This window comes from Camelina sativa, chromosome 5, assembly GCF_030686135.1.
Source record: "Camelina sativa cultivar CO46 ecotype springtype chromosome 5, ASM3068613v1".
Lineage (NCBI taxonomy): Eukaryota > Viridiplantae > Streptophyta > Magnoliopsida > Brassicales > Brassicaceae > Camelina > Camelina sativa.
In genome coordinates, this window is record NC_141884.1 from 26,708,202 (window position 1) to 26,730,538 (window position 22,337).

The 22,337-nt window shown below is 43.6% G+C and overlaps 3 protein-coding genes across 7 annotated transcripts; 1 reads left to right on the plus strand and 2 right to left on the minus strand.

The window, feature by feature from the left end:
- Positions 1-35: 35 nt before the first annotated feature.
- On the minus strand, positions 36-2,552 carry LOC104787311 (PHD finger protein ING2-like). 5 transcript variants are annotated; one of them, XM_087450803.1, is made up of 8 exons: positions 2,393-2,535; positions 2,210-2,281; positions 1,911-2,122; positions 1,626-1,689; positions 897-965; positions 721-800; positions 604-642; positions 36-522 (listed from the first exon to the last, which is right to left on the minus strand). In XM_087450803.1, the coding sequence occupies exons 1-8, from the start codon at positions 2,403-2,405 to the stop codon at positions 412-414; spliced, it is 660 nt and encodes a 219-aa protein (XP_087306929.1). In that variant the 5' UTR covers positions 2,406-2,535; the 3' UTR covers positions 36-411. The 5 variants fall into 5 exon arrangements, with proteins under 5 accessions (XP_087306929.1, XP_087306930.1, XP_087306928.1 ...); XM_087450804.1 differs by having other exon boundaries at positions 2,374-2,511; XM_087450802.1 differs by having other exon boundaries at positions 721-965; positions 2,393-2,552.
- Positions 2,553-7,727: 5,175 nt separating this feature from the next.
- On the plus strand, positions 7,728-13,220 carry LOC147944421 (uncharacterized). Its single transcript, XM_087450807.1, has 2 exons — positions 7,728-11,829; positions 11,914-13,220. The coding sequence occupies exons 1-2, from the start codon at positions 11,358-11,360 to the stop codon at positions 12,132-12,134; spliced, it is 693 nt and encodes a 230-aa protein (XP_087306933.1). The 5' UTR covers positions 7,728-11,357; the 3' UTR covers positions 12,135-13,220.
- Positions 13,221-17,210: 3,990 nt separating this feature from the next.
- LOC147944422 (uncharacterized) lies at positions 17,211-19,182 on the minus strand. The gene is made up of 2 exons (XM_087512579.1): positions 19,048-19,182; positions 17,211-18,926 (listed from the first exon to the last, which is right to left on the minus strand). Exons 1-2 carry the CDS (start codon positions 19,180-19,182, stop codon positions 17,211-17,213), a joined length of 1,851 nt encoding a protein of 616 aa, XP_087368705.1.
- Positions 19,183-22,337: the final 3,155 nt, after the last annotated feature.

Genomic DNA, 22,337 nt, shown 5'->3' on the forward strand with positions numbered 1-22,337 from the left:
ACATCTCGTAGGAATCACTGAGATTTTAAACTACCTTTTGGGGTAAACAAAACAAGTCATTTGATCAAATTTCAAAGGCGCATCAACAGCCCAAACTACAATCATGTACAAGAAAAATATAAGCTCCAAGAATTAACCCGAGGTGTACAAAAAAACATGATGTTTTGTCATTCTAGAAGTTTACTTCTACTTGCATTTACTACATGTTTTAGTAGCAACAAAGATGAGATTGGTCATGAACGAAGGTGCCAAAGATGATACCATTGGCACGTATGAGAATTAATCTCGTAACTTCTTGCAAATCTCCATACATATGTATGTCTTATATTAGCTACGCATGCATGGAAATTGCTGAAGGAGACCTTTGTTCTGATGATTGAAGCAATACCTTTTTAACAGGCACAAATGATATTAATGCGACTGTGGTAGGAGTCTGCAGGTGGGGCAATACCATTTCCCTTTGAACCTGGTCTCAGGTGTGAGGCCAACACATGTATAGTGAAACCATTCACCTCCCTGGCACTGTCGAAACAAGAAACGACCACATTGTTATGGTTATAAAAAAGAAAAAAGAAAATAAGATACTAACAGAACAGAACTGACATTCTCATTGTCACAGGCAATCATGTCTCCAAAAGACACCTGAAAAAACATTAACAAAAGTGTTAACCAAAGATCGAAAGAGGATCAAACAACCCACATATTTTATGTATTCAAGACCTGATGGCAAACACAGTATGTTGGTTCGTTAGGATCAATTGGCTGCTCGTCAATAGGGGTGAGGTCTTTCCGATTGCTTCCTGGAGGAGGCATGAGCTCAAAATCCCTGTCACGATCCCACTCTCTATCTCTGTAATCAATCTTCTTGGACTGAGGTGTGCTATAGAATGACTTACGCTTTTCCTGTTTAGGAACTATAGGTAGCGGCGGAAGAACAGAGGGCTCGTCCTGTGGAATTTTTCCCTCTGACAGAGAAGTGTAACGAAAGAATAAATATACGATAAACATAGTAGACACCATTATTAAACAACTTTAACTACTTCATGCAAAGCACCAGTTAAAAGTTTTCACATAATGACCACTAGAGAAAAATGAAAATAAGGCCACCTATGATTTGACAAGATGGAAGATGATAATTTCTGTTTCTCTGAAGCTTATCACTAATCGATTGTGCACTGACTGATGTTTATACAGGTGGAAAGCATGTTTTTGCTAACCCTTAGGGGGGGTTGTCCTAGAGGAAGTTATACAAGAGATACAAGCAAGTGTGACATTTTTATTGACAAAACAAGACGAACACCCACAAGAGATTTACTCTAGCGTCCAACAGGGTGTAGAACCCCTGTCCTCTCACACAAGACAATAATTTTGAAACATAACTCCCTATCTCATATGCTTCTCATCAAACCTTTTAGTAAAGAAAAGGATTATAAATTATGTCCCTAACATGGCATGCTCAATCAATTACCAACCGATTAATCTCAATCAATCAACAGACCCATGTCTTTACATGATTCTTGGACTAGATAGTGAGAAAAGCGATTAGATAGTAAAGACATAATTCTAACCAATCTCCTTAAAGATGACAGTAGTAATTAGAAAGCTCCTGGGTTGATATCACATACCTTGCTTTAAATCTTCTGCAAAGTTATTCAGATCTTCATCAAGTCGTTTTACATGACTGTCTATCTACAACCGGAATAAACATAGTAATTACCACCACAATACAATTGGCTAAAACAACCAACCAAAGGAGCTTATATTCAACTTTTTAAGCAACAAACAAGGCTCTATTGTTATACACTGCATACACATGCTAGCAAAATCATAATCAAGCCATTAAGCTAAATTCTCAAGGAGCCAACTGCAGCAAAAAAACAAAAACTTAAATAGCAAAAGAAAGGACTTACAAGATCATAAGCCTGTCGGGCCAATAAGACCTTCTCGGTACACAAACTTAACGCATTTTCCTGACTAGACTCAATCTCTTTACGCATTTTCTCAATTGTTTCCTCTTCATCAAGCCCATTATTGTAATGACTGCCATTATTACCCTTCTTAGAACTCTGTGAGGCAAGCCCTAAGCAATACTTGGTTTGCTGCCTTGTCTGATTTATAAGCGCTTCCAACAACAAAAACACAACATCATAATCAATTCCGCAAAGAAACAAAACGCAAGAGAGAACAAATGTAGTAATAAGGATCTCACATTGAGATCTCTCGTCTAGTTCACGAACTGTATTAAGAAGTCTTTGAAGCTCTGCAGGGAAAGTGCTGGCATCTACAAGAATTCGAATTTACGATTCCAGAATTGATTTAAAAAAAAAAAAAAAAAAAAAAAAAACTGAGAGTTTCGAGTTATGCAAATTTTACGAAATTGTGGATCTTATACTCAAGGTAATCATCAACGTAAACTCCAGTTCGTGCAATAGCCATCTTTTGATCTCTGGTGAAATTATGGTGCTAGCTAGGGTTTAGAATTGGGGATTACGAACGAAGCTTAGGAGGCTTAAGAAAATGGTGGGATCCGGATAAAAGGGCGTTTAAACGGCAGCGTTTCATGGATGCCATCTGTGATTTATGCTTTCTTCTGGCTGGGAAAAATTACCCAACGGTTTACCATACCGATCCGAAATTCACTAAACAATCAGACCAATCCAAACGGTATAGAAATTTTGTGTCTCAATTTATCTTAACCGAACTTTGACTTTACTCGAATTTTATGAAGCCGGAATGAAAAAAAAAAAAAAAAAAAAAAAAAGAATGAAGCCGGAATGTTTCATAGAATTTCACTATTTCAAAAAATTTTATCAACACAAAATTTTCAATATATAAATATACTAGATTTTGCTCCGAAGAAGACCGAGATAAAGGCTTTGTCTGTAATTCGAAGAAAATGTGAATATTCATTCAAATCTTAAAACAGGCAAAATAATGGGAAATATTTTGCTTCGATTATCGATCAAAAAAGCATTATTTTTATTCATTTTAGGCATGATTACGGTAGAGATCATGCAATATATGTTTTTGATGAACAAAAAAACCATTTATTTCGGGGATCGAATCGAATACAAACAAGACAACCTTTTTGTCCAAACAAAAGAAGAACAAGACAAATTATTGTCTCTATTACCAAAATTAACGTGGAAATTTCTGGCAGCCAAAAATTCACTAGAAAAGAGAAAACAACATCAAAACCATATAGAATTCGGAAGAAAACCCTAACTAAACTTGATTTGAAGAACACGTGGTGAAAACACAAAAGTGTGGTCTAACTCCCAAAACGATAATAAGCGCAATATTTAAAAAAGAGAATGTTGAATCTGAAATTCACACGATGAATTTGTTTGAGTGGGGAACAAATTCACTTAAGATCTCTCTCTTAAGCTAGAAAATAAAGAGGGTTATGATTTTTTGAGAAATAAGTTAGGGTTTCACTCAAGAACAATGAAGAACGAGGTTTTTTGTATTAATTGCTGGATACTTTACAAGGAAGAGGTATCCCTCTATTTATATGAATGCATTGATTACAAGATAAGTTTATTTTCCTTAAATATCGGATTGAAGATATGGTAAACTTCCTTTTTTGATGACCAGGTCGGGCTCATGGAGGCGGTTGAGTGACTTCGTCGGGCTTCTGCTTATAGGCCCGTTTAGCTGTCCCAAAAGAGGGGGTTCTTCGGTTTAGTTGATGTGCAGAGTTACTCGGTTTACCTTCGGTTTAGGTCGGTATGTCGTGGGTGCTAAATCCTGCACCAACAATTAGTCCCCCCAGTTCGGTAGATTCGATTATCCATTCGAGTTTCCGAACTATAGAAAAAAAAAATTCGATCTAAACTTTAGGAAAACTGAATTCTGAACACGCAAACTGATGTGAGCGCGGGTCGCGATCGTTTACGGAGTCGCTCGGGAAGGATCTAGAAAAGTTCAAAACGCAAAGACAAAATAGGCCACGTCCTTAGGCTGAACGCGGGAACAACGTCATTGGCTTCAAAACGCGGCATTGTGCGTTAGGACTCGTCGCCTCGTTAAAACCTTCTACGGTAAGCCTCATGGGAAAAACCCAAAGTAAGGAAAAAGAGTACGAGTCATGATCCTAACGTCTTTGGCGCCCTCGTCCTTGGGTAAGGACGAAAGCTGTACGGACGGTCATGCCGATGGTTGCCTTGGCTGAGTCGATCTCTCGGTCCTCTTGGACGAATGCTTGGACGAAGTGAATGATCTTGTGTCTTGAAGTCCTGGATGAGCTCTTGGTCCGAGTTGTCTCGCGGGTGATATGAGTGTCCGAGAGGTGTCTGGGTCCAGCTCGAGCGTTTCTGGACGCGTGTCCGATCCCGAGCTCACATCACACACCGTTGCAGTTGCAAATCCAAGTTGAGACGTGTCGTAGATCATAATGACTTTTTGTAAGTTGGTTGCTCTCTTCATTGCTGACCAGCTAGCTTGCAATTCCAGACTGGAATCTCGGAGGTCGGAAGAAAAAGCTCAGTCTTTGCAGGCCATTAGGTTTGTGATCTCTGAAACGAATGATGAACTGGAAGTGAGGTGTCTGAGGACAACCTGACACTGAGACGTCAGAGGACGACCTCAAACTGAAGTTGTCTGAAGACGAACTGAAAAATTGTCCGAAGGCAAACTGAAAAGTTGTCTGAAGGAAGAACTGAGAAGTTTTCCGAAGACGAACAGAGAAGTTGTCTGAAGAAAGAACTGAGAAGTTTTCCGAAGACGAACTGAGAAATTGTCTGAAGGAAGAACTGAGAAGTTTTCCAAAGACGAACTGAGAAGTTTTCCGAAGACAAACTGAGAAGTTGTCTGAAGGAAGAACTGAGAAGTTTTCCGAAGACGAACTGAAAAGTTGTCTGAAGGAAGAACTGAGAAGTTTTCCGAAGACAAACTGAGAAGTTGTCTGAAGGAAGAACTGAGAAGTTTTCCAAAGACGAATTGAGAAGTTGTCTGAAGGAAGAATCCGAGAAGTTTTCCGAAGACGAACTGAGAAGTTGTCTGAAAGAAGAATCTGAGAAGTTTTCCGAAGACGAACTGAGAAGTTGTCTGAAGGAAGAATCTGAGAAGTTTTCCGAAGACGAACTGAGAAGTTGTCTGAAGGAAGAACTGAGAAGTTTTCCGAAGAAGAACTGAGAAGTTTTCCGAAGAAGAACTGAGAAGTTGTCCAAAGGAAGAACTGAAAAGTTTTCTGAAGACAAACTAAGAAGTTGTCTGAAGACAAACTGAAAAGTTGTCTGAACGACGAACTGAAAGTCAAGTTGTCTGAAGGAAGAACTGAAAAGTGTTCTGAAGACGAACTAAGAAGTTGTCTGAAGACGAACTGAAAAGTTGTCTGAAGACGAACTGAGAAGTTGTCTGAACGACGAACTGAAACTCAAGTTGTCCGAAGACAAACTGAGGAGTTGTGTGAAGACGAACTGAGAAGTTGTCTGAAGGAAGAACTGAGAAGTTTTCCGAAGACGAACTGAGAAGTTGTCTGAAGGAAGAACTGAGAAGTTTTCCGAAGATGAACTGTGAAGTTGTCTGAAGAAAAAACTGAGATGTTTTCCGAAGACGAACTGGGAAGTTGTCTGAAGGAAGAATCTGAGAAGTTTTCCGAAGACGAACTGAGAAGTTGTCTGAAGGAAGAATCAGAGAAGTTTTCCGAAGATGAACTGAGAAGTTTTCTGAAGGAAGAACTGAGAAGTTTTCCAAAGATGAACTGAGAAGTTGTCCAAAGGAAGAACTGAAAAGTTTTCTGAAAACGAACTAAGAAGTAGTCTGAAGACGAACTAAAAAGTTGTCTGAATGATGAACTGAAACTCAAGTTTTCCGAAGGAAGAACATAAAAGTTTTCTGAAGACGAACTGAAAAGTTGCCTGAAGACGAACTGAGAAGTTGTCTGAACGACGAACTGAAATTCAAGTTGTCCGAAGACAAACTAAGAAGTTGTCTGAAGACGAACTGAGAAGTTGTCTAAAGGAAGAACTGAGAAGTTTTCCAAAGACGAAATGAGAAGTTTTCTGAAGACGAACTGAAAAGTTGTCTGAACGACAAACTGAAACTCAAGTTGTCCGAAGACAAACTGAGAAGTTGTCTGAAGGCGAACTGATAAGTTATCCGGAGACAAACTGAGAAGTTGTCCGAAGACAAACTGAGAAGTTGTCATTGTTGGAAAAATTGCTTTTGCGAGAAATAAAATTTTAACTCTATTCGAAATTTTTCACGAGGCGGGACGTCTCCCGGCATACATCGAGTAACCCTTATTGGGTAATTTAACCCAAGCGTACATGCACTTTGGCAGAGGGCGAAGTATGGGACTTCGGCTTACCTCATTTGTTCCAGTTTGGAAGTCGGACGATGAAATTTAAAACTCTGGGTTCGGCTTACATATCCGTCCAAACCGGAACTTGCGAAACAATTCAAAAAATAATTCTCTGGGTTCGGTTTATCTCTCATCAGAGAGTTTGAGGTGCAAAAACAAAAACTCTGGGTTCGGCTTATTCCTCGATTAAAAGTTTGAGGGGAGCGAGATACTGGGCTCGGCTTATTCCCCTTTTAAAAGTTTGAGGGGAGCGAGATACTGGGCTCGGCTTATTCCTCTTTTGCGGTTTGACATGAGTCGAGCATCTGGCCATGATGTCGAAAGATTCTGTATGACTCACAAAGATTCAAACAGAACTGAAGCTATTTGATGATGAACTGAAATCGAAGCTGTATGCAGACGAGCTGAAACTGAACTTATCTGAAGACAAACTGAAACTGAATTATCTGAGTACGAGTTGAGTCTGATGACGAACTGAAACTGAAACTGTCTGAAGACAAACTAAAACTGAAGCTATCTGAAGACAAACTAAGCTGAAGTTGTGATGATGAACTAAAGCTGAAGCCATCTGAAGACGGACTGAAACTGAGGTGTCTGAAACTGAGGCGTCAGAAGATGACCTAACACTGAGGCGTCTGAAGATGACCTGAAACTGAGGCGTCAGAAGATGACCTAACACTGAGGCGTCAGTGGATGACCTAACACTGAGGTGTCTGAGAACGACCTGACACTGAGAAGTTTTCCGAAGACGAACTGAAAAGTTGTCCGAAAGACGAACAGAGAAGTTGTCCAAAGATGAATTGAAAAGTTGTCTGAAGGACGAACTGAGAAGTTGTCCAAAAATGAACTGAAAAGTTATCTGAAGGACGAACTGAAAAGTTGTTCGAAGGACGAACTGAGAAGTTGTCCAAAGACAAACTGAAAAGTTGTCTGAAGGACGAAATGAAAAGTTGTCCAAAGGACGAACTAAGATTCAAGTTGCCTGAAGGACGAACTAAGAAGTTGTCCAAAGATGAACTGAAAAGTTGTTTGAAGGACGAACTGAGAAGCTGTCCAAAAACGAACTGAAAAGTTGTCTGAAGGACGAACTTGATACACATTCGTGTATACGTAGTAGTAGTTTTTTTTTTATCCACACTGAATATATATGCCATCATTTTGAAGAGATCCCTCACAATAACAATTTATGCAACAATAGAGCTCAAATCTATCGTGGAATAAATAATCAAGAATTCTAGGCAAGTGATAAAGGGGATAGCAAATCAAATGCATATGATCAAGTGATAATGATTTTCAAGTTCATGTGTTTCGATGATTCTATATGTCTTGAGGATATCTAGCGCGATCTGATTTGAGTAAATTAACATATATAAATGTATAGAAAACTTATTTCGATGAATGTGTTGGACAAAATGTGTCTGCTTCAGAAACATGGTGATAGGTTTTGGCAGGAAAAGCTGATTGACATGAAATTGGTCTTGTTAGATAAATAAGCTTCGGGGCTTCAAATTGATATGTTGATCGGCGTCTTGCGCTTTTTAGAGTGGCAGGAAATTGCTTCCAAAGTCGGCTCTTGGGACAAGTCAGATATGTCATGTAGAGTTTTGACAGATCACAACTGTTGAGGGAAATTGGTGATAAATTTTTTGAAACAGCTCGGCTTCAGGCGAGGTCGAACTCGTAAGAAGATGAGACTCGGGGCTTCAAGCTGATATGTAGATTGACTACATATTTTATATGGATAGCTGGGAATATCGTCATGATGTAAGGCGATCCGACAATTGCGGACAGGCTGCATCTGATCAAGATAACTGGTCATAAGTTGAGATGTTGAGCACCAATGAAGATATGGTCGATCTCGTTAGGAAGATAAGCCTAGGGATTCAAATTGACATGTATATCGCCGTCCGGTTCCTCCTAGAACGACAGAAAGTTGTCTTCAAAGTTTGACTTTCTTGACAGATCAGATATGATATTTAGAATTTTAACAGATTATCTCAGGTTTAGAGAAATCGATAATAAATTTCTGCAGACAGTTCAGATTGAGACGAAGTAGATCTCGTTAAGAAGACAAGCCTCGGGGCTTCAGATTGATATGTAGTACGGCGACTGGTTCTTCCTATAACGCCAGAAAATTGCCTTCAAAGTTTGATTTTCTTGACAGATCGGATCAAGGATTTAGGATTTTGACAGATCGCACCAGTCGAGGAAAATCTGTGGTATGTTTCTTAAAATAACTCAGATTGAGGCGAGGTTGGTCTCGTTAGAATCATAAGTGTCGGGGCTTCAGATTTATATGTAATACGACGCCTGGTGCTTTCTAGATCGATGGGAAACGTCGTTAAAAGTCGGCTTACTTTTACAAGTCGGTTATACGATATAGAGGTCTGACAGATTAGACCAGTTGAGGCAGATTGGTGATAAATTTCTTGAAACAGCTCGGCTTCAGGCGAGGTCGGTCTCGTAAGAGAGATGAGACTCGGGACTTCACACTGATATGCAGATAGCCTAAAGGTCTATCTGGATCGCTGGGAATATTGTCATGATATGAGACGACCTGGCAATTGCGGACAAGCTGCATCTGCTCCGGAAAGTTAGTCATAAGTTTAGATAGAGAGCACTGATTGAGACGTGGACAATCTGGCTTAAGATTGATATGTAGATCGCCGTCTTGGTTCATCGGTGGCGAACTACTCTTCAAGTCATGATGGCGAGCTGATAGCTAGACTTTCGACCAGGATATGTCAGTTCGGAAGTAGGGTGATAACTTTTGGTAGACACTTCGGACTGAGTTGAGATCGGCTTTTCTGGGAAGATAAACCTCTGTGCTTCAGAATGATATGTATACCGGCTCTAGGTTCCATCTAGATCGATGGCAACCCGCTCTCCAAGTCGGGACGGCGAGCTGTTATCTTGGTGCTAGAGCATCATTGGAAGCTAAACGATCTAGGAGAAAAGCTAGGCAGTTGGGCGACCTGGAGAGGTAGTTGACAAGCTTGGCAACCTAGAGAGGTAGGTGACAAGCTGGATGACCTGACGAGGTCGGTGACAAGCTAGACGACCTGACGAGTTCGGTAACAAGCTAGACGACCTGGCGAGTTAGGCGACAAGTTGGGCGACATGACAAGTTGGGCGACTTGTTAGATAGGCGACAAGTTGGGCGACCTGGTAGGTAGGCATACCGCTCTGAAATTTCAGCTAGGTAATCTGTTGACGAGCTTGTTCCCTTTGGTTTGCTCAAAAATGGCTTCCAAAGTAGGTTGGTCTGCGTTTTAGGGTTCTAGACACGCTGCACAGAACAGGCAATAAATCCTAGTTCAGAACTCGGACTGAACCAGGGTTGGTTTTTCCGGAAAGATGACGATAAGGGCTATTAGTGGATAGGTTATGCGTAATCTGGGTCATAGTACTTTGTCGGGAAATCGATCCCGAAGCTGACTGATGCGACAGATCCTTGTTTTAACAAATTGTGTATGCTGCAAAGAAACAGTGATATCTCTCGGTAGACCAGTCCGATCGACATGAAACCGGATTCTATGGAAAGCTTATTCTCTGGTCAATCCATAGGTAGGTTATTAATAACCTAGTTCGGCGGAATCGGCTGGTAAATCGGCCCCGAGGTCGACTGGTCGGGACCCATCAGATCTATATTAATTTCGACAGATTGAATATGCGGCAGTGAGAAGGCGATATATCTCTGAAGAAAACTCCGATTGAAACGAAATCGAGTTCTATGGAAAGCTTATTTTCAGGGCAATCCATAGACAGGTTATTTACGACCTAATTCGTTGTACTCATCCGGGAAATCGATCCCGAGGCTGACTGGTCGAAAACAGACAGATTTTTATTTAAAGGATAGAGTATGTTGCAGAGAAACTACGATATTTTTCAGAAGAGAGCTCGGATTGGAACGAAATCGGGTTCCACGTGTGAGAAATGAAACCAGAACTCTCCTTCCACGGTGGAACCCGATTTCGTTCCAATCCCAGGCAATCATTACTTCTCGGTTCTGTGTATAAAGGTAAATTACCCGTCTTCTCTCTTTTACTCTTAAATTTTAGTTTGTCCTCTGTTGTGTTTTGCGTTTTTCTCTCGTTTCCTTTGTTCCTTGCTATTCGCCGGATAGTTCTTCAACTCTCTTTTCCCTAGATCAATTCTCTTCACTTTTACCCAGAAAGCATGTCGCCTCCAAAATCTACGCCGGGTAAAGCCGCAAAGCCTATGATTCCAGGTGTTTACGGTCCCCATCAGCCGTCGATTCTATCTACAGAGAACATGGCAGAGATTAGGGGATCCACCGGGATTCCGCCGGAGATCGAGATCAGATTCCCAAAAGCTCATGAGTCTCCGGAGAATCCTCCTACTGTTGCGCGTTTGAAATATTTTTCTCTGCGTGTGGACGGTCATTCCCCCTTCCCAAACTTATCGTAAAGATGATGTTCAAGTTGGGCTTCGCACTTCCCCAGATGTGCCCAAATTTTGTTCGGACCGTCCTGTGTCTTCAGACTCTGGGAGAGGAGTTCGATTACATGCTGTCCTTGGCCGACTTCCTTCAAGTTTACACAGTGAAAACGGGTCGCACCAAGGGCACTCTTTACGTAAGTCCGCTCTCTGGACTGAAGGTCTTTGATGACCTCTCCGAGAAGGACGAGAAATGGCGAAAGTCTTATTTCTTTTTCCCGGTTAACGAGCTCACCTTCGGACACCTCCCGAGTTCGCATGTTTCAAAGTGGACTTCGAAAATTGGTAGAATGGTGTTCCTTGTTAGGTACCGACTAAGTTCGTGTTTTTTGCTTCTTACCTCTTTATTGTTTCTTTTTCAGCTCACTTCAAGCGCGGTTTGCTTTGCCCCACGTTCGCGGAGTTCTTCTTGCGGTTCTGTAGCCGAGGTCAGATTGCCTGGTATTCCTTTTCGTGTGAAAGGATCAGAGAGTCTAGAGTCAGACTCAGAGGACGTTCTCTCGTTTGCTCTGACCCTCTAAGCACTTCGGATATGAACTACAGGGAATAAAGAGCTTGCAAGGCTGCTGAGAAGGAAGCGAAGAGGCAAATGGCTACTGCTCTTGCTGAAGGCAAAGCTCGCATCCTTGCCAAGAACTCTGGCTTTTCAGCTTCTGAGGTGAGCGAGATTTCTGCGTCCCAAGCTGGCCCTTCCGAACTCCCTGCTGATTCTTCCGAACCCTCAGTCGGTCCATCCGAACCTCCTATGATTGTCATTGCTGACTCTAGCGACGAACTGCGGGAGGTCGAGGTTCCCACTCCACCGATAAGAAAAACCTCCACCGAGGTGAGCTCCCAGCGGGTCGATTCATCTAAGAAGAGGAAGGAACCTAAGACTTCCTCCTCTTCTCGCGAGAAGAGCCGTGCCCAGACTGGTTCATCGGGAGACGAGCGAAGTCGATCCAGTTCGAAAGATGGGGCTCCCTCCTCGGAGAAGAGATCTAGGGAGTTCCCTCCCACGAAAGAATCTGGGGGTTCCTCCGGGAAGCAACCTCCGAAGGAACAACGTCATTCTCCCCGGGGTAAGAACGACCTGAGGTGCTTTCACTTCGTGTTTTTATTATTTAAAATATTTAGAATAGACTAACATTGCTCATACCGTGCAGCTCCCCCCGCTTCTCCAACTGATCTGATGATGAGCTACACACGACCTGGAGTTCGGATTCCAGCGTTCGCCGACATGTCTGAGGTCAACCGTGCAAACTTTTTCCGCTTCGCGGATAAAATTGGCGAGGTTAGTGATATATGCATCTTTGTTTTTCTTTATTTTAATTTTATTATTCTTGTTTTTAACAAGCCAACTTTCCTAGCTGATGATCGAGTTTAACACCTCGGTGGCATCCTACGAGGACCAGCTGTTTGCTTCCCCCTCGTCCTCCGAGGTGAGCCTTCTCAGGGAGAGAGTAGCTGACCTAGAAGCCCAAGTTGTAGAATACTCTAGGCTGGAGGCCAAAAATGCCAAAACTGTGGAGAAAGCCGAACAGATCCGAGCCCAGATGAAGAAAGCTGAGGTAGAGGTGCTTGACCTCGGGGTTGCCAATGAGGACCTCCGAAACAAATTGAAGAAAGCGGGCCACAGAGAACGAGAAGGTGACAAAGAATAAGTTGCACGAGGTTGAGCTCCGCAATCTGCTTCTGGAAGCCGCTAACAGCTGCGAGATCGAGATGGTGCGGAGGGAGGAGAGACAAGCAATGAGGCGAACTCTCCGTCCGTTGATTGAGGAGGTGAAAGTTCATTTTGAGGAAAGGTAGAAGTTAGCTCCAGCCAAGATTCGGGCTGCCGAGATTAGGGCTAATCAGATGTTGATTGAAGAAATTTCATGGGGGAGATTCAGGATATCGAAACTGAACTCAGACTTTTGCGAGCTGATGAAGAGAAAGCCGACGAGGAGGTCTCCAAGGTAACCCTCCGCGATTTTGACCCCTATGCATTTTCTGACCTTTTGGTAGATACGCCCGAGCTGTTATGCATCGAGCACCCCTTGAGTATTACCATTGATGAGTCCGAAACTAACTTTGGACAAATGTCGAACCAGGGGATAGACACCTTTCAAACGATACCAGATCGGAAGTGGAGATCGCAGAGATGAGCTTGGTCCTTCCCGAAGCAGCATCAGATCCTTCCCTCCCTTCTGATACTCAGTACAACTTTCTCGGGGTTGTTTTGGCACTAGCTGCCCCCAGTTGTTGTTTTTGTTTTTTCTTTTTGAACCTAATTCGGAGTTTTTTGGTCCCGGTGACCACTCCACACGCGAATATTTTCCTTGAAATCGAAAAGCTCTTTTATCTTTATATCTTCTCGACTCCGAACTACTAATCCGCAACTTTGTTTAAACTCGCGGAGGGAAACCCCTTAGTTTTGATTTAAGGTAAAAAACTGAGGTAGTGCGAAGTGGGATTAAACCCCGAACTTTAATCCAGATTTTCGTGATACGAAGTAAGACTTCGGTTTAATTGATTACGAAGTAGGACTTCGGTTTTATTTGAAATTTGCGAAGTTAGACTTCGGCTTAAATTGAAATTTACAAAGCTAAACTTCGGCCCTTTCTTTTTAAATAGGAAGTAAAGAACTTTTTAGTTACTGAATACGAAGTGAAACTTTGGTTTTAATTGAAATTCGCGAAGTTAGACTTCGGCTTTTTAGTAATTTGCGAAGTTAGACTTTGGCTTTTTAGTAATTTGCGAAGTTAGACTTTGGCTTGTTTGTGCATAATGTGGGCTGCCTACGTACCCTTATCAGGATAAAGCCAACCGTAGTTCGATACAAGTAAATTAACTATAAAAAAGTTTGAGATGCAAGGAGTTCCAGGACCTCGGGACTGGTTTCCCCTTTGAATCTTCCTGCTGGTAAACTCCATTACGCACTTCGCGAGTGATTCTGTACGGTCCTTCCCAGTAAATTCCAAGCTTCCCTGCATTGAGCTCCTCGGTGTTCTCATAGACTTTTCGCAAGACCAAGTCCCCACCTGCAAGCGGTCTACCTCGGACTTTTGAATTATAGTAGCAAGCTACAGCATTGTGATAATTCTGAATCCTAACCATGCTTGATCCCGGCGTTCATTAATGACATCCAGTGTATCTTGCATAATTTCTTCGTTCTCCACAACCCGGAGAGGATTCAATGTCATGCGGACTCTGGGTACTTCGAGGTCGGCTAGGACTACAGCGTCAACTCCATTAACTAAGGAAAACGGTGTTTCGTTTGTAGCTCGTCGAGTCATGGTTCAGATTGCCCAAAGTACTCCTTGGAGTTCATCTGGCCAGCGCCCTTTACGAGAATCCAACCATTTTTTCAAATTCGCCAATATAACCTTGTTCATTGCCTCAGCTTGTCCATTCTCTTGCGGGTAACGAGGAGTTGACTTGTTAAGCCGTATTTTCCACTTTGCACAGAATCCTTCAAACTTTGAAGAGATGAACTGCGGGCCATTTTCCCTGATGATTTCGCGTGGAATGCCGTACCGGTAGATTATGCTCTTTAGTACGAACTGCTCTACTTCCTCACTTGTCACCTTAGCATAAGCCGCTGCCTCAACCCACTTAGAAAAGTAATCAGTAAGAGCAAGTACGTACTGAACTCCTCCTGGTCCCCGATGTAATGGGCCAATGATATGCATAGACCATCTCATGAACGGGTAAGGTGCGGACACCGAAGACAGGAGTTTGGTAGGCTGATGGATTGAAGGAGCATGCTTTTGACACTTCTCGCAGGTTCGGGAATATTTCTCGCAGTCGGTGATCATAGTAGGCCAAAAATATCCTTGTCTTTTGATTTTGAAGGCCAGAGTTCGCCCTCCAGAGTAGTTTCCATTGGGACCATCATGAACAACTCACATCAATGCCGCAGGCTCCTCACCAGCAACACATGTCAGATAGGGACCTGCTGTACTCCGACGCAAGAGTATTCCGTTATAGATGCAATATCGTGCACTGACAATTTTAAGTTTTCTTGCCGCCCATTTGTCAGCTGGGAGTTCACCTTGCTCCAAGTAAGCCCAGATCGGACTCCGCCAGTCTCCTGCCCCCTAATTGTTAGTGTTCGTATTGCCTGGAGGTTTGTCGGGTAGGACAATTTTAACCGGGCTCGGAGGCCTAGGTATTACTAGAGGTTGTACATCCGAACTGGTTTCCTGCTTGTCAGAAACATGTGTGACTACCGCGGCTGCAGGAATTTCCACGGGTGAGGAGCTGGAAGTAGTCGCGTGAGCTGCTTCTTCGACAACCGTCTTCTTTTTCATTGCTCTACTGACGACGTTTGAGCTCTCCAACCGTATGCTCCGGTATTCGATAACTTGGACCTGGATAATTATTGTCGTTGTTGGGTCCGAGGTTGTTGATGCCAGGGCGTCTGCGGCTGAGTTTTCACCTCGCGGCATCTTAGTGATTTCGAACTCGTCGAACTTTGCTGCTAATTCTTTGGTCGCGGCTAAGTATGCTTCCATGCGCCCATCTTTAGTTTCGTATTCCCCCAGAAATTGATTGGTAACTAACTGTGAATCGCAAAAAGTTTGCAGTCTCCGTACCCCAATTCCTATAGCGAGTCTGAGTCTGGCTAAAAAAGACTCGTACTCGGCTTCATTGTTGGATGCATTGAAGGCCAGACAGAATGATTGCTCAAATATTTCGCCGGTAGGAGAAACGAGACGAACTCCAATTCCAGCGCCTGTTTAGGATGAAGCACCGTCCACGTGTAGAGTCCATGGGACATCCACACTATTTTCAACCGAACTAGCAAGTGGGAGTTCTATCAAGAAATCTGTAAGGACATGTGCCTTTGCACAAGTTCGAGTTCGGAACTCGATGTCGTACTCCACTGACCATTTCACCAATCTGCCAGATTGGCTCGGACTTTGAAGCACTGTCCGAAGTGGCTGCGTCGTTAGGACAACAATCAAATGCGAGTGGAAGTACGGTCGTAACTTCCTCGTAGAAATCACTACGGCTAAAGATAATTTTTCCATCATCGGGTACCTCGATTCGGCTCCTATGAAAGACTTACTGATGTAGAAAATTGGCTTCTGCTCCCCCCCTTTCTTCCCAAACTAAAACTCTGCTCACTGCGCTTGGCGACACTGCTACGTAGAGGAAAAGTGGTTCGCCGAGCTCGGGCTTTGCTATAACTGGTGGCTCAGACAAATAGGTTTTTAGCTGGGAGAACGCTACTTCGCACTTATCGTCCCATGTGAATTGCCTCCCTCCTTTTCTTAATAACTGGTAGAACGGGAGACATTTATCAGTTGACCGAGAAATTAAGCGGTTGAGTGCAGCTATCAGTCCGTTTAGGCGTTGAACTTCTCGCAAAGTCTTCGGGGAACTCATGGACAAGAAAGCATTGATCTGCCTTGGGTTCACTTTGATTCCTCTTTCAGTTACAATATAACCCAGGAACTCCCTTGGCGTATCGGCGAATGTACATTTTGTGGGATTGAGCTTCATCCCGAACTGGTTCAGGATCTCAAAACACTCTTTCAGATCCGCGAGGTTCGAGCTAGATTCCATGGATTTTACCAACATGTCGTCAATTTAGACTTCCATAGTTCTCCCAAGCTGTTTCTCAAACATCCGATTTACCAGCCGCTGGTAGGTTGCTCCGGCATTCTTCAGGCCGAATGGCATCACCTTGTAACAATAGGTTCCGCGGTCCGTGATAAATGCGGTATTCTCTTGATCGTCAGGGTTCATGAGGATCTGATTGTACCCGGAGAAAGCATCCATAAAGGACATCAGCTCATGTCCGGAAGTGGATTTGACTGACCTATCGATGTGAGGAAGAGGAAAGCTATCCTTAGGGCAAGCCTTGTTCAGGTCGGTGAAGTCAACGTAGACTCGTGATTTCCCATTTTTTTTTTTAACAACAACGGTATTGGTGAGCCACTCTAGATATTTCACCTCGCGTATCTGCCCGGCCTTCAGTAGTCGCTCTACCTCTTTTTGATAATTTCAGCCCGCTCGGGGCCAAGCTTCCGTCGTTCTGCTTCACAGGTCTAAATGTTTGATATATGTTAAGTTCGTGCGAGATGATATCGGGTTTTATCCCCTGCATTTTATCGACTGACCAAGCAAAAGTAATAATGTTTTCCTTGAGAAAAGAGATCAGACTGGTCCGGAGCTCGCTTCTCAAACCTGCCCCTATCTTGATTTCATGATCCAGAAACCTTGGGTTAATGAATATAGCCTCTGTGAGGTCCCCTTGCAGCTATTTCCGAACTGGATTCTTGGCAACCTCCAGCTATGGTTGCTATTGGATCAGGAGCTTGTGGCTTGCGAGGTAACAGCTTCTCGCGACTCTTTGGCTTCCCAGGATTTCCCGAACTCCTTGAGGAGTTGGGAACTTGACGCACTGATGGTATGTAGATGGGACCGCCTTCATCTGAAACAGCCAAGGTGTCCCTACTATCACGTTTTAGGCAGCAGGTCGGTCGAAGACCGTGAACTCAGCCATTTTAGCTACACCTTGAGTAGAAACATGTAAAGTTATCGTTCCTAGTGACATCAAAGTTTCGCTGGTGAATGAGACCAGTGGGGATGGAGATCCTGCGATGTGCTCTCTTCCGATGCCCATCCTAGTGAGGGTTTCCAGAAAGATTAAATCGACCGAGCTCCTGGTGTCTACCAGAATTCGGCACACTTCATGGTTTGCTACGTCAAGTGAAATAACAAGTGCATCGTCGTGAGGAGTATCTAGATCTTCCGTCTCTTTCTCCGAAAATGTGATCTCAGGTAGATCGCTCGGAGCGAACTTTGGCCGTTTAGGTGCTGGAGTAGCGAGCTTGCGCTGATGGTCCTTGATTGCTGTTATCAAGTTGCAAAATAAGCGTGAACCTCCCATGATTACGTCTATTTGCTTTTTAGGACCTGCGTCCCCCTCAACTTGCTTTAGCTTTTTTGGTGGAGGGACATCCTCATCGAGTTTTGACACAATTTTTGGGTTCAGTTCGTCAATTGAAACACTTGGCATCTCGCCAGACACAAACTTTTCAGCAAGAAGATGCATCAACTTTTTACAGTCCCGAGTTGAGTGTCCATTTGTTTTGTGGAGTTCGCAATACGCGTTCTCGTCCCGGACCCATTTATTACTTGGGAACACTTCGCTCTTGGAGCGTGGTGAAAATGGTGGTTTAGAAGGTGAATTCTTCGGGGAACTTTTTTGAGGAGATTGGTTCACCGCGAATGTGCCAGGTCCGGACTTCGGGGTTGAAGGCGGAGTCTTTTTAGCTGGTGATTCGAACCGGGGTTTGGTTACGACCTTAAGCTTTTGAATTGCTGCTGCTTTTTCTTCTTCCGCGACTATCCGATTTGAAGCTCGGTGAAGTGCGTCCTGGATGGTAGCGAACCGGTTCACAGTTAGCTCTTCGCGTAAATGGGACTCGTGCCAGAGACCATTCTTCAGCGCCGCGAAGGTAGTTGAATCCGAAAGCCCCGAAATCTGAACTTGAATTTCCTTAAACTTAGTGATGTAGGATCGGAGTGACTCCCCAGCAACTTGGTTTAGATTCCATAGCTGAGCGTCGGTTGCTGCCGTTTCGATCAAACTAGAATATTGCTTGATGAAAGAAGTCGACAGCTCCATGAAGTTGTTAATGGAGCATGCTTTCAAGGATGTGAACCAGAGTAGAGCTGGTCCACTTAATGTTTCTGCGAACAACTTGCAGTACCCGGCGTCTGCTTCGTGAGGCTCGAGGTCCACACGGCTAGCTGTTAGCAAGAAGGTCTTGAGATGACTGGTCGAATCTCCTTTTCCTTCGTAGCTCGAGAATTTTATCTTGCCGGTGTCTTTGACACGGACTCGGGCTACTTGGTCAGAGAAAGGAGTTCGCTTGGACTCTTCGATCACCCGAGATATGTCTGGTGCCAAAGTGGTTGCACTGTGCATCATGGATCGCATGTCGCGGATCTCACTCTGCATCTTGTTGAACTCGGGTATGGAAGAATAACCCGGAGTCAGGTTTTCGTGACGAACACTTCTTCCCACATGAGGAGGGATCCAAACTGGAATCCCGGAGGACCCATCAACTTCATCTTGAACCGGAGTGTGGCTAACCCCAGCCAATGGTGGTGCTAAATGAGCAATTTCCTGTGGTGGGAAAGTGCTCCCTGGAGTTGCTGGTGTCGGTAAAGTCTAAAGCACGTCGTCGCGGGTTTTGATCGGAAGACAGGAGGTCGACCCGATCGGCATATGGCTGGTGAGAGGCGGAAAGATCAGCAATCGAACTTGAGACTGCTACTAGTTGGGTAGAGACCTGACCTTCCAAGCCATCGAAACGCTCGGACAGAGCAGCGGAAGCAGCTTGCTGGCGGTCGGACTTTTCCGTCAGATCCTGCAAAAGCTTTTGGATTGTTTCCAGAGTTACCTGATTTGCAGATACGTGGGCCATAACAGAATCTGTTCGATGAGGTTTTGCAAAAAAAAAAAGCGTCGGAACTATATGGAGTGTAGGTGATGACCCCCCTCCTTCTAGCGCCAAATGTGAGAACTGAAACCAAAACTCTCCTTCCGAAGTGTTTTACGAGTAGAGGAGCTCACCACCGTTAGAGTTCCGAACTAAACTGAGAGTTTTTGAGTGCTAAAAAGTGTATATTATCGCTTGAGTGTAAAAGTTTACCCTACCCAGTACAATGACCCCCTTATGTATTTATACTAGCTGATTACATACAATCAATGCCTAATTAATTCTCTACGTCAATCTCGCATCCTAATCAATCCGATTAAATGAGGGAATCTTTGACCGAGTCCGAACTGCGAACTGATTCGTGGGATGCCTCTCCGCATTCTAGCCTTTTCTTTGGGCTTGATGGGCCGATCAATGCAGCGTCCTTGGCCCGTTTAGCGTGTCCGGCCCAGGCCCCTTGCCTGTTATCCGAGATGATCAATCGTGGGTACAACACCACGGAAAGCTACTGTTTGGGGCAATCAGTAGATAGGTTACTCGTCTTCTGGTTCGTCGGGAGCTGCTGGGAATTTACCTTGCAAGGTGGCGATTCAGATAGTTGAACTTGATCTTCTGGTTTATTTTAGCTTTGGCGGTAGAGAGAAAAAACGTAGAACTTTGTGTAAGGGTCTCCACAGACGGCGCCAATTGTTGAATCTGAAATTCACACAATGAATTTGTTTGAGTGGGGAATAAATTCACTTAAGATCTCTCTCTAAATAACTAGATTAAAGCTAGAAAATAAAGAGGGGTTATGATTTCTCTAAGAAATAAGTTAGGGTTTCACTTAAGAACAATGAAGAACTAGGGTTTTTGTATCAATTGTTGGATCCTTTACAAGTAGGAGGTATCTGTAACGACCCGGAACCTCGGTAGGGGAGAGTCGAGAAATCCGAGTCGAGTTACCGAGGATTCTCTCGAGGATTCTCTCGAGGATTCTCTCGAGGATTCTCTCGAGGATTCTCTCGAGGATTCTCTCGAGGATTGTATCGAGGATTCTCTCGAGGATTCTCTCGAGGATTGTATCGAGGATTCTCTCGAGGATTCTCTCGAGGATTGTATCGAGGATTCTCTCGAGGATTCTCTCGAGGATTGTATCGAGGATCGAGGAATTGTATCGAGGATTTTCATCGAGGATCGAGGAATTATATCGAGGATTTTTATCGAAGATTTGCCGATAGAACGCGGTAACCAGCGACGATAGAGTCCGACGTTAGACTCGATAAATTATGGGGATTGGGCGACGGAAATGGAGAGTTCGAGACTACTGAAGTAGTGAGCAGATGTTTGAACTAAGGAAATGGAATCCCAAGTTTACAGTGATCAGATCATTCAGGCTTGCAAGTTTCTGGATGAAAATTGGTTCGGACGAACGGGTCTGTAAATTGCCAAGAAATGGGATGGGAGGTTTCGGTACTTAGTCTGAGAGACAGTCCGAGTAAAATAGGAATGAAAGTCCTAGTGATAGTGATAGTGATAGTGATAGTGTAGTGATAGTGGTAGTGAAGTGATAGTGATAGTGAAGTGCACTATCCGGAAATGGTTGCATCGGCGATCGATGGACCGGGCCGATGGACAAGGTGGCATGGTTTGGCCGATGGGCCGATAGTGGACTAAAAGGACTCGAAATCTCGCGGAGATTTAAGCCGACCTACGGGAAAGGAAACCCGAGAGAAATGGAAACTCGCGGTAATGGAAAGGTGATCGGATAAGGACAGATGCGAGAATTATGGGAAGTTATGGGCGGTGAGACTTATCGTTCCAAGGAAACTTAGGGCGATTCGTGGATCCTATATAAGGGATAAAACCCTTAAGAATTTCCCTAGTTCCGCATAAGAATCCGAGAGCCGCCGCGAGAGAGAAAGAGGAGAGTTTCGGTCGAGCGAGAGAGATCCTAAGTCTAGAGTCGAGAAGAACGGTAAGTGTTCTTCCACCTTGATCCGTCGATGGTTATGGTTATAGTTAGGGGATTTATCTCGGATATTAATGGTAGAAGCGGGGATCAGATCCGAGCATAGAAACCGAGAGATCAACACCTTAGGTCGATACCGAAGGTGAGTGCGTGACTGTGGCCGAGTTCCATGGTTGATTCTCTTGACCCGTGGTTTATTTAATCTTGTTAATTGCTTGTCTTATGGTTATGGTTTCTATTGCAATATGAATGATGGTTGGTCTAAGAGATTTAGGCGACTATCCATGGTATTTGATTGACTTGCGTGACTTGATTGGAATATTCTTTGTGTTAGATTGAGATTGTTGAACTGAGCCTAGTGAGACGGGATGACCGCTCCACTAAGTAAACTTTGTTTGCTTACGCCTCCTTTTTATGGACGCAGGAAAAGATAGGTCCGATGATCGGGACTTTAGTGGCTGACCAGCTCGTGTGACGGAGGCAAGGGAGGAGGAAGGATGGTGTGGCTTTGGGTAGAAATATTCATGGCGTTATTTTTATTTAGATTTCGTTATTTCCATGCATGGGACAAGTTGTTATTTTGTTGAATTGAACCTCTTAATATTTTAATAAATTCGCAAGTTTAAGTTAAGTTCACCTATTATTCATATCCGCTGTTGCATTTAGTTAATTATCGCATAGAATTCGTCGGCCCTAGAAAATTTTTATCGGCCAGTTTTGGTCCGAGTATGGGTTTTTAGGGTCGGGGTCTTACAGTATCCCTCTATTTATATGAATGCATTGATTACAAGATAAATTTATTTTCCTTAAATATCGGACTGAAGATATGGTAAACTTTCTCTTTTGATGACCAGGTCGGGTTCAGGGAGGCGGTTGAGTGACTTCGTCGGGCTTCTGTTTATAGTCCCGTTTAGCTGTCCCAAAAGAGGGAGTTCTTCGGTTTAGTTGATGTGCAGAGTTACACGGTTTACCTTCGGTTTAGGTCGGTATATCGTGGGTGCTAAATATCGCACCAACAGAGAACATGAAAAGAATAAAGAATCTCTAGAACCACATATATGAAGATTTGTGCACGTGAAGGAACACCAACTATATGAGATACAAGTACAACTAAATATTTATAAACTTCAGAGATAATTAAATTAAAAGAAATAAAGCAAATCTTTATGGGTAGTAAACGAATCATTTA

Coding starts and splice junctions, on each gene's coding strand:
- LOC147944421 (XM_087450807.1), top strand. CDS start 11,358: ATGGCTACTGCTCTTGCTGAAGGCAAAGCTCGCATCCTTGCCAAGAAC. Junction 11,830..11,913: donor ACAACGTCATTCTCCCCGGG/GTAAGAACGACC, acceptor CATACCGTGCAG/CTCCCCCCGCTTCTCCAACT.
- LOC104787311 (XM_087450802.1), bottom strand. Junction 1,690..1,910: donor CCCGACAGGCTTATGATCTT/GTAAGTCCTTTC, acceptor TTCCGGTTGTAG/ATAGACAGTCATGTAAAACG. Junction 523..603: donor TTGCCTGTGACAATGAGAAT/GTCAGTTCTGTT, acceptor TTGTTTCGACAG/TGCCAGGGAGGTGAATGGTT.
- LOC147944422 (XM_087512579.1), bottom strand. CDS start 19,182: ATGGCCCACGTATCTGCAAATCAGGTAACTCTGGAAACAATCCAAAAG. Junction 18,927..19,047: donor TCGATGGCTTGGAAGGTCAG/GTCTCTACCCAA, acceptor GACGTGCTTTAG/ACTTTACCGACACCAGCAAC.